Raw genomic sequence first — 9,603 nt, 5'->3', positions numbered from 1 at the left:
GCTTTCCAGAAACCTTGAGTGGTTTTCTTCCATTCTGTCAAACCACACTCCCGCCAGCAAGTCTCCCCTGCTTTTGAGCTCTGCTTTTCTCCTTACCCCGAGCAACTCCAAGCTCCTCTTTAAGACCAGACACTAAGCTTTGTGATTCAGTGACGTGGCACAGTAGGAAACAGAAACTCTTAATTACACGAATATGATCACATATTTATTGAGCACTTATTTTGTACAGGGTACCCAGAGAAAAGGAGGAAGGGAATGGTGGACCCTTTCTTTGGCCCAAAGGCTATTTATACTTCGAGGACTCTTCAACTTCCCCCTCTCCATCTGTCCCTTCCCCCTCCCCTTTCCCTTCTGCTTTCCAGCCTTATCCACTCTTGTTTCCTCCCTCCCCTTTTCAGCCCAAGTGAAATGGAAAAGTAGATGTAGGCATGCGCAATAGTCCCAGGAACTGTGCCCCGCCCCTCCCTTTCCCACTTTCAGCTTCCTTTTCCCCTTTATCCCATCTCTATCAGAGCCCAGGAAGGAAGGAGGGGGAAGGTAGTTATTGGATTTCTTCTAGGCAAGGTTCCTAGAAGGAGTCATTATTGCACAAGTACAGTTCCACCTGTCTAGAGGCAACAGAAGGAGGCAGCTCCTGCCTGGGCCATGGCCAAGGTCGAGGCAGCTCAGGTAGGCCCCTTGAATTACACTGGGGCACTGAGGGGTGGAGATACCCTCTGGGGAGGCAAGTGTAAAAGAGAAAGTGGTGGGGCTCTGTTTGTGTCTGTGTGACCCATTGACTGGCAGATTGACTGATGGGATGATGCTCTGTGTGAGATGCGGCTTGAAGGCCTGGCTCTATGTCGAATGTTTGTTGAATGAATGAGTATGTCTAGGTGATTTTCCAGTTGTACATGAGTGTGACCAGAACCCTCCCCAGGGACAGGAAATTGCAGGGATTTCCCTGTTCTCTCTGCTTTGGAGACCCCACCACTATTACTTTCCCTACTGCAATGGAGCTATTTAGGTGGTGACTCAGATTAGGAAAGCAGGTAGTAGAGGAGATGGCGATTTAGTCAGCTAGTACTAAAAAAAAAAAAAGGCTTTAAGAACGAACCTCTATTCTTATTTTTTTGCTTCTTTCCCCCCATTTATTTAGAATTTTTTCCCAAATTACATGTAAAAACAATTTTCAACACCAATTTTTAAAACTTTGAGTTCCAAATTCTCTTCCTCCCCCCCCCCCCAAGAATATATCATACATGTGTAGTCATGCAAAACATTTCCACATTAGTCAGGTTGTGAAAGAAAAAAGACCCAAAAAAAACTTAAGAAAAAGGAACCAAAAAAAAATTATGCTTCAATCTGTATTCAGACACCATCAATTCTTCCTCTTGAGATGGATTGCACTTTTCATAAGTCCTTCAGACTTGTCTTGGATTACTGCATTGCTGAAAATAGCTAAGTCATTCACAACTGATGATCTTACAATATTGCCATTACTTGGTATATGGTACATTTCACTTTGCATCAGTTCCTCTAAGTATTTTCCAGGTTTCTCTGATAGCGTCCTGCTCTTCGTTTCCCAGAGTACAATAGTGACAAACCTCTATTCTTTCAGGTTCCTACCCCATACCACTTTCACCAAAAATAAAGAAGTGATACTCTTCCTTTCATATTCTACTTGCCCCCCTTGTGATTTATTTTTCCCATAAAGGCTGACTTTAAGGTTTGTATTAACTAGATTTCATCTCCATGAATATTTTTCTAGTATGGGGAGATGGAGTATTGTGTGATTTAAGCTGTACCTCATTTGGATGTGGGTCTCTGAGGACAGCCCTAAGTATTTATTGGTGTCTCTATTTTTAGGCAGAAAAGGGATAGGGTATTTACAACTCTGTAGATGTGTTCAACTCCGACTATGCCTATGACTTTGTGATAATATGTGGGTATGTATCTCCATGATTGTGTGCTTGTGTATATGCCATGTGTCCAAAGTGGATGTGTGTTGCTGTGAATTAGCCTGGGTCACTCCTAACCTCTGAAGGACGAGGCCAGGGTTGGCATATTCTGCACAGGCACATTCACAGTCTGGGGGGTCCAATTCTATTCAGTTCAACAAACAGCTCCTACTATGTTAAAGGCACTGTGGCACTGAAGGTAAAAATACAAAATAAGACATGGTCTCTGTCCTCAAAGAATTATAGTCTAATAGGGGAAAGGGAAGAATATGTAGATAAATAATTAGAATGCAGGGCACAATGTGATAAAGTTCAAAACAAAGTTTTGAGAGGTTTGAGAAGGAAGAGAGGTTTCTAGCTTGTGGGGCAGGGCCTGAAGGGTAAGTTGGGCCTTGAAGTGAGGTAGAGATAGGGCAGGGGAGACAAGAGCCCTTTCTAGGTGAAGGGGCTATTGTGAGGAAAGATGGGCAAGTAGGAGAAGACCAGATTCAAAGGGAAGGTGGGTGAATGTATAGTTTGGCTGGGGTACAGTGTGTGAAGTATGTGAAGGGGAATAGTCTGAAAGCAGGGGAGGTAGGTGCAGGCCACATTGTGAGCTCTAGAATGCCAGCATTAGGATTTTATATTTGATGCAGGAGACAAAGGCGGAGCCTGGGATCAGAGAAGGGCAGAGGAAGCTCACTTGGATGACAGTATGGTGAATTAGGGAATGGAGAGGCTGTGTCAGGCAGTAATTAAAAGTATAATAGCTAGCATTTGCAGAACACTCTAAGGTTTGCAAAGCATTTTACAGGTGTTATCTTATTTAATCCTCACAACTACCGTAAGGATTAGTTTCTATTATTTTCCCCATTTTACAGATGAGGTAGAAAGAGGTTAAGTGATTTGCTCAGGGTCACACAGCTAGTTTCTGAAGCTACATTTGAACTCAGGTCTTTGTGATTCCAGGCCCAGTGCTTTCTCTACTGTGCCACCTAGGATATGAGAAAGTTCTAAACCAGATCTTGTTGGGGACTCAGGGAGTGAGTGAGGATTCCTCCCAAGGTTTGGTGGCTGAATTAGAAACCCTCTTTCTAGACAGGGCTGACAGTCAGCCTAATTCATTATTTGGCTAAATGAATGTTAATATGCTAGTGAAATTTGTGACCAGTGATGCTCTTATTTCATAAGAGGCAGCTGGTGCCACAATGGATAGAGCTGAGTTTAAATCTGGCTTCAGACACTTACCAGCTATGTGGCCCTGGGCAAATCACTTGACCTCTTTGTGCCTTGTTTTGCTTACCTACAAAATGAGGATAATAATAACACCTACCTCCCAGTGTTGTTGTGAGGATAAAACAATATTTGTAGAGTGCTTTGTAAACCTCAAAGCACTCCATAAATGCTAGCTGTGAAGACTCTGGACCAGTTTTTCATGTTGCCATGCTGGTGAATTGTTTGTATGGTGTCCCCTCTACCATTTCGTATTGAAAACTATCTGTCCTATATCTAATCACCTAAGACTTATCAGTCTTATAGAATCGACAATGACATAAGTAAACAAACTGAGTGCTAGTGAGAAAGGTAGAAGGCGGTTTTCTCTTTCATTCCACCAAATCAGAATCTTCCCAAGTAAACAGCCCATTCTAACAGTGGCCTCTGGAGACCAAGTCCTTGTCAGGGTTCTCTGTCACAGACTGTCGTGTAGTGGGGAAAGAGGAGAAAGAAAAAGAGTTCTGATGTGGGGAAAGAATCGTAAATATCCTCAACTAGCTGTGGATAAGAACTGTTAATGGGTGTTCAGGTGAGCACCGGAAAGACTAGAATAAGAAGTGTGTGACTGGTGATTTCAGGTCTTCCTGACGTTTGAGGATGTGGCCATCACTTTCTCTCAGGAAGAGTGGGGGATGTTGGCTACCTGGCAACAGCAGTTGTACTGGGATGTGATGAAAGAGAACTATGAAACTTTGAGTTCTTTGACTGCTGGTGAGTTGTGATTTTTTCATGCATTTATTTATCTGTGGGGAAGGTTCAGTTTCAGGAAAGGCAGAGAAAGTTTCTTTCACCTGTCTCATCTATGTCTGAATTGGAGACATTGTGAGAGATAGATCTGATAGGCTGGTAAGAGGCTTTTACTGAAGATAATAATTTTGACTCATCCATTTAGGGGACAAGAAAATCTGAGTAAGGTCCCCATGGGTGTGAATTAAAGGTACAGATTTAGTTGAGGGAAGGGCAGTAGAGAGAAGGTGTTAAAAGATGACATGGAAAGAACCAGATTAGGATGAAATCTTGGAAACCAAGGCACTGTATGTCAGAGGATGTCAAAGTGGATGTGTTGATATATGTGCTCAGAGCATTGGACACACCTCTTATTCTCATAACCTGGCATCACTTATGGCTGGGTTGTGCAATGGTTTCCTAAGTACAGCCACCTAATAGAGTGGGTGTTTGTGGGAAGTAAGTCTTGGCATAATAGGATCACATACTGAAAATCTTGTTGACTTTGTTTCCAACAGGAAGGTTGGGAGCCCTACCAGAGCTATTCTGTACATTGGGACAGGTTTTTGAAAGCTGGGAAGATCATCAGCACTTGTTGAGAAGAGGTAACTCAGAAAGCTCATACTTGGGTGAGTATTTTCCTCCATGATCCTTTAAGGTGACTGACTTTGGCCAGGAACTCAGTCAGTCAGCAAGTGTCATGGATTGAGCACCTACATTTATAAAATATTGACTCTCATGGGACTTCTGCTGTTCCTGCATCTGCAGCACAGGTAGTACTGTTGACTGGAGTCAGAAGTCTTGGATCCAGTGGTGCACTGGTAAATGTTTAACAATTAGGTGTGGGGAGGGTGGGGAGAGGGGAATCTACCTAAGACACACTTTTAAGTTTAATCTGCATTATTAACATCTTTTCTATTACTTTGTTAAATCTAGTCAATTAACAAAACAAAAAAATTAAGACCTGACTTGTAGCATTTGCCAATTTCAAAAATGTCAGTGTTCACAATGAAAATTTAACACTTGGCTCCAAAGCACATGGTTACTTGGGTTCCACTTATGCCATTTCTATGTGAGTTTGGTCAAGTACCTTAACTAAGGTACTTAACTAAGACTCACTGTCCTATAAAATGAAGGGATTCAACTGGATTGAATGACCTCTAAGATCCCTTCCAGTCCTAATGCTTTGTCCTATGAGCAATTCCCTTTCTACAATCCCTTGTTAGAAGTCCTTCAGGAATACTGATTTTTTCCCCTCTCTTATAGGTGTTGGGGTCAGAAAGCCTCCTAGGAAAGAAAGTCCTAGGAAACAGCAATTAAGTGGGGATTTCCCAAAGGAACAAGGTGATACAGGTTCTCAGTCCCCCAGCCACAAAAAATCTCAAGAAACAAGTCTCCTGTCCCCAGGACAGATGGATAGTTCGGTGAGGACTGAGCCCAGTGGCCACAGGAGAGATAATGGAGTCTTCCACAGCCTTTCTCCAGGTGAGAGAGCTCTCATGGAGAAGATACAAAACCAGGAGCTGGCCTCTGAGAATGAGCTTTCCCTGAAACCTCACCATTGTCCTGAGTGTGGAAAACACTTCAAGAGGCGGCATGAGCTTAAGGTACACAAACGTGTCCATACAAAGGAGAGGCCTTTCCCCTGCCCAGAATGTGGGAAGTGCTTCAGGCAGAAGTCAGCCCTGATGACCCATCAGTGGGTGCATAGCAAGGAGCGCCCCTTCCCCTGCCCTGAGTGTGGGCGCTGCTTTGCCCAGAAGCAGTACCTGAGGAAACACCAATGGGTGCATAGAAATGAGCGCCCCTTCCCCTGCCCTGATTGTGGGCGCTGCTTTACCCAGAAACAATACCTCAAGAAGCACCAGCATTTACACAGTGGGGAGCGCCCCTTTGCCTGCTCAGAGTGTGGGCGCTGCTTCTCCCAAAAGCAGGACCTCAAGAAGCACCAACATGTGCACAGTGGGGAGCGCCCCTTTCCTTGCCCTGAGTGTGGGCGCCAGTTTGCTCAAAAGCAGGATTTGAAAAGGCACCAACGTGTGCATAGTGGGGAGAGGCCATTCCCTTGTTCTGAATGTGGGCATCACTTTTCCCAAAAGCAAGACTTGAAGAAGCACCAGCGTGTGCACACTGGTGAGCATCCCTTCCTCTGCCCTCAGTGTGGGCATCACTTTGCCCAAAAACAGGGCTTGAAGAAGCACCTGCGTGTGCACCAACGAGTACCGGGTAGTAAACGGCCCTTCCCGTGCCCTGACTGTGGGCGTCTCTTCACCCGGATGCATGACCTAAAGAAGCACCAAAGAAACATTCACTGCAGTGAACATTTTTTTGCTTGCCCTGGCTGGGATCAGCAGTTCAGCAATATGGCCAATAATTCCATCAGCTTGGAGTTGATCAAGCTTGGACCACTGGACTGGTGAGCGCAGCCTTTTCAAGACTGCCTTCAAAGAATACTCCGTGCTGTAGAACCCTCCTGTTCCTCGTTACTGATCCACATTTATCTATCAATCACTTGACCTAGTCTCTAAGGGCTCAGCTAGATGATGAGATTGGTAAAGGATATTGTCAAACTGGAGCATGTTCAGCAAAGGATGACCAGGATTGTAAGGGAATCGGTCACCTTACCATATGATGAGGATCAGTTGAATTAAGACAGGTGTTTAGCCTGAAGAAGAGTGGACCTTAATGCTATTGTCAAGTATTTTCGAGTGCTATTATGTAGAAGAGAGATTAGGCTTGTGTGGCTTGGTACCAGAGGACAAAGCTAGAAGCAATCATTTGTAGGGAAGCAGACTGAGTTCTATGTAAGGCAAGAACTTCCTATTAGAGCTTTCTCAAAGTGGATTAAGGTGTCTCAGGAGATAAGAGCTAACCCCATTTGGGGAGATCTTCAAGCAGAATCTTGATTATGTGTACAGGATGCTATAGAGGGGATTCCTCTTTGGGTAGAACCAGGTGTCTTCTCATCTTGCTTTCAAATTTGAGATTCTGCAGTTCTGTTTGCTATTCCATCTAAGGTCTTATAGACTGATAATGGTTTAATTAAATAATATATTTGATTTGAACAAGAGTCTTCCATACTTTAACTAAAGTGTTGGGAATCTGTCATAAAGTTTTGCAAATGTTTATTCATTCCTTGATGGGGGAAGTGTGGAATGTACCAGAGGTCTTGGCTGCTATCAACTAGTTCCCAACCCTTCCATTTGGCTGAGTTAGGGTTTGTTACATCAAAAGAAAGCCTTTTCACTTCTTGAACTTCCTTTTTAGATGCAAAGCTGTTGTTAGTACACACCTTAGAATAAACAAGCAGTTTAGATTAAAAATCTGACATTGGGGGAAGTAGGTAATTTTCAGGAAAAAGAGGGTAAGGAGGCTCTGGGGGGGGGGAAATAAAGCTACTTAAATTTTTGGGTAACTGTACTCCTCAAAAATCACGTAGTGTGCCATTTTATCTTGAGTCCCATAGATCATTGACCTTGGCCTTCGGCCAATAAGTGAGTACCCTAAGGATTTCAAGGTTTCAAGGCCTCTAGGGAAAACATTTTGGGATGAAAAACACGAGCTGAGGCTCAGCCGTTTCATCAAAAGACAAAGTTTGCATTATTTCCCTAAGAACTGACTAGTCTAGTCTACCAGTGTTACTGTCAACTCCTTCCTGGAAGGCTTCATAATAGAAGCTGAGGAAATCTATACTCAGTGATACACATTTGGATTTAATTGAACAAACCAGGGAGAAGGGAAGGAAATCAGCTTTTATATAGTGCCTATATGTGCTTGGCACTTCACAAATGTGATATGATCCTCACCACAACACGGGGAAGTAGGTGCTATTATCACCCCATTTTAACACCTGAGGAAACTGAGACAAACAGTGGTTAAAACTTGCCCAGGGTCACATAGCTAGTGTCTGAGGCTAGATTTGAACTCAGGTCTTACTTACATTAGGCCCAGCACTATCCACTTCACCACCCAGCTGTCTCAACGTTAGTGGTTGAGCATTTACTCTGTATAAGGCACTCTACTAAGTACTTGGGGAGCAGGTGGGGGGAAGGGGATCAAAAGAAGTCCAAGACATAGCCCCTGGGTACCAGGAGTTTACAACTCAATTTGAAGATATTCCACAAACTGACTCACTCTCAGTTGTTCTAGCCAAGATTCTGCCTCTGGCAAAAAGCACCAAGAAATGTTTTCTGCCAGGCCAAAGATTTCTTCCCTGATATCAATCTCAAAGGTGGAAGTCTATTGCAAATGCACTGGTTTCTTTTAACCCATAACATAGCAATGTCTGTCATCCACATATGGTCTAGGGCCACCTCAAACTCTAGGATTACATAGAATGGGTCTGATCCCTAAGGGCTGACTCAGAAAGGCTACATTCACTTGGCTTATGTGACCCCTCCAAGAGCTTACTTTGAGAACGCTCCAAATATGTTCATGTCTCAATTTCCACAACGTTCCCTCCCTTACAGACTTAATTTCACCTCACAGAAAATGCAGAAGGTATAGAGGATGCACAAGACCCCATAAACAGAGAAAACACAAAGTTCCCATGACAGTCCAGCTCCCTCACAGACAGAACTGAACTAGACAGTGACAGCAGAGCCATGCTTCTTCTTTTCTTTCTTTCTTTTCTTTTTTTTTAAGTGAGGCAATTGAGGTTAAGTGACTTGCCCAGGGTCACACAGCTAGTAAGTGTTAAGTGTCTGAGGCCGGATTTGAACTTAGGTACTCCTGACTCCAGGGCCGGTGCTCTATCCACTGCGCCACCTAGCTGCCCCTCTTTTCTTTTATAATAAATATTTTTATTTAAACTTTTGAGTTCTAAATTCTATCCTTCCTTCCTTCCCTCCCTCCCTTCCTACCTCCTTGAGGCAGTAAGCAGATATAGGTTATATATGTACAATTACATAAAACATTACAGAGATAAGATTTCTGAACTCTCCTGTTATCCTGTTATTGTCATACTGGAACTTAGTTCCTGGGGTCTTCTGACCCTCTGTAAAAGCCATCCCCTTCTCCCATTGGTGAGTTCCTTCTGGAGGCTATATTTTGTACAGGAGCACAAACTGGCCTCTATTCCTCTCAGCCCTGTTCCTGGTTTTCAGATTTAAAAACCATGCCCCTGGTCAAAACACCTTCATTCTTCCTATTCCTAAGGTGAGAGTTGTCTTCCTCCATTAGAATATAAACTCTCTGAGGGTAGATGCTTTCTTTTTGTTTGTATTTGTGTCCCTAGTTTGACACACAGTAATCACTTATTTTTTGTTTCCTTTCTACTTTTAAGGTAAACCCCTAAGACTGGCACTACCCATAAAATCAATTAATCTCTTCTAAAAAAGCAGGGGGGATTCAGGAATGACATTGTGCTTGGACTCCTCTCTCTGGTCTCATAAATGAGCACATTTAATATCTGTGTGCATCCCCAGGATAATTCACAACTGGCTACACAGTTTTTATCTCTTGGAGGAAAGAAAATCCTTTTTTTGGACAAGTGGGAGAAAAACTGAATGGACAAGAACACAAAAGTCCCGTGTAGTTCTGCCTACAAATTGGTCAGCTGGGCTCCAGCTGAGAGTAAATACCATCAATCTCTAGTGGTTACTTTCAGCATGGTTGTATATACAAGTTCCTTCAGCACCACTCAGTTGCACGTGAGACATCTCTCAAGGGTTAGGGTTTGGGA

General features: G+C 43.4%; 1 protein-coding gene across 1 annotated transcript; it reads left to right on the top strand.

Moving 5' to 3' along the window:
* The first annotated feature begins 466 nt into the window (after positions 1 to 466).
* On the top strand, positions 467 to 8,634 carry LOC122727749 (zinc finger protein OZF-like). Its single transcript, XM_043965512.1, has 4 exons — positions 467 to 669; positions 3,773 to 3,905; positions 4,439 to 4,549; positions 5,187 to 8,634. The coding sequence occupies exons 1-4, from the start codon at positions 646 to 648 to the stop codon at positions 6,338 to 6,340; spliced, it is 1,422 nt and encodes a 473-aa protein (XP_043821447.1). The 5' UTR covers positions 467 to 645; the 3' UTR covers positions 6,341 to 8,634.
* Positions 8,635 to 9,603: the final 969 nt, after the last annotated feature.

The sequence above is a fragment of the Dromiciops gliroides genome, chromosome 5 (assembly GCF_019393635.1).
Source record: "Dromiciops gliroides isolate mDroGli1 chromosome 5, mDroGli1.pri, whole genome shotgun sequence".
NCBI classification, from domain to species: domain Eukaryota; kingdom Metazoa; phylum Chordata; class Mammalia; order Microbiotheria; family Microbiotheriidae; genus Dromiciops; species Dromiciops gliroides.
The sequence above is the reverse complement of the archived record's forward strand: the minus strand, read 5'-3'. Positions and strand labels throughout refer to the sequence as shown.

What these genes read in the sequence shown, in the direction of transcription:
- LOC122727749 (XM_043965512.1), top strand. Translation starts at nt 646, where the DNA reads ATGGCCAAGGTCGAGGCAGCTCAG. An exon ending in TTTGAGTTCTTTGACTGCTG is followed by an intron (nt 3,906 to 4,438) that starts GTGAGTTGTGAT and finishes TGTTTCCAACAG; the next exon opens with GAAGGTTGGGAGCCCTACCA. An exon ending in CTCAGAAAGCTCATACTTGG is followed by an intron (nt 4,550 to 5,186) that starts GTGAGTATTTTC and finishes CCTCTCTTATAG; the next exon opens with GTGTTGGGGTCAGAAAGCCT.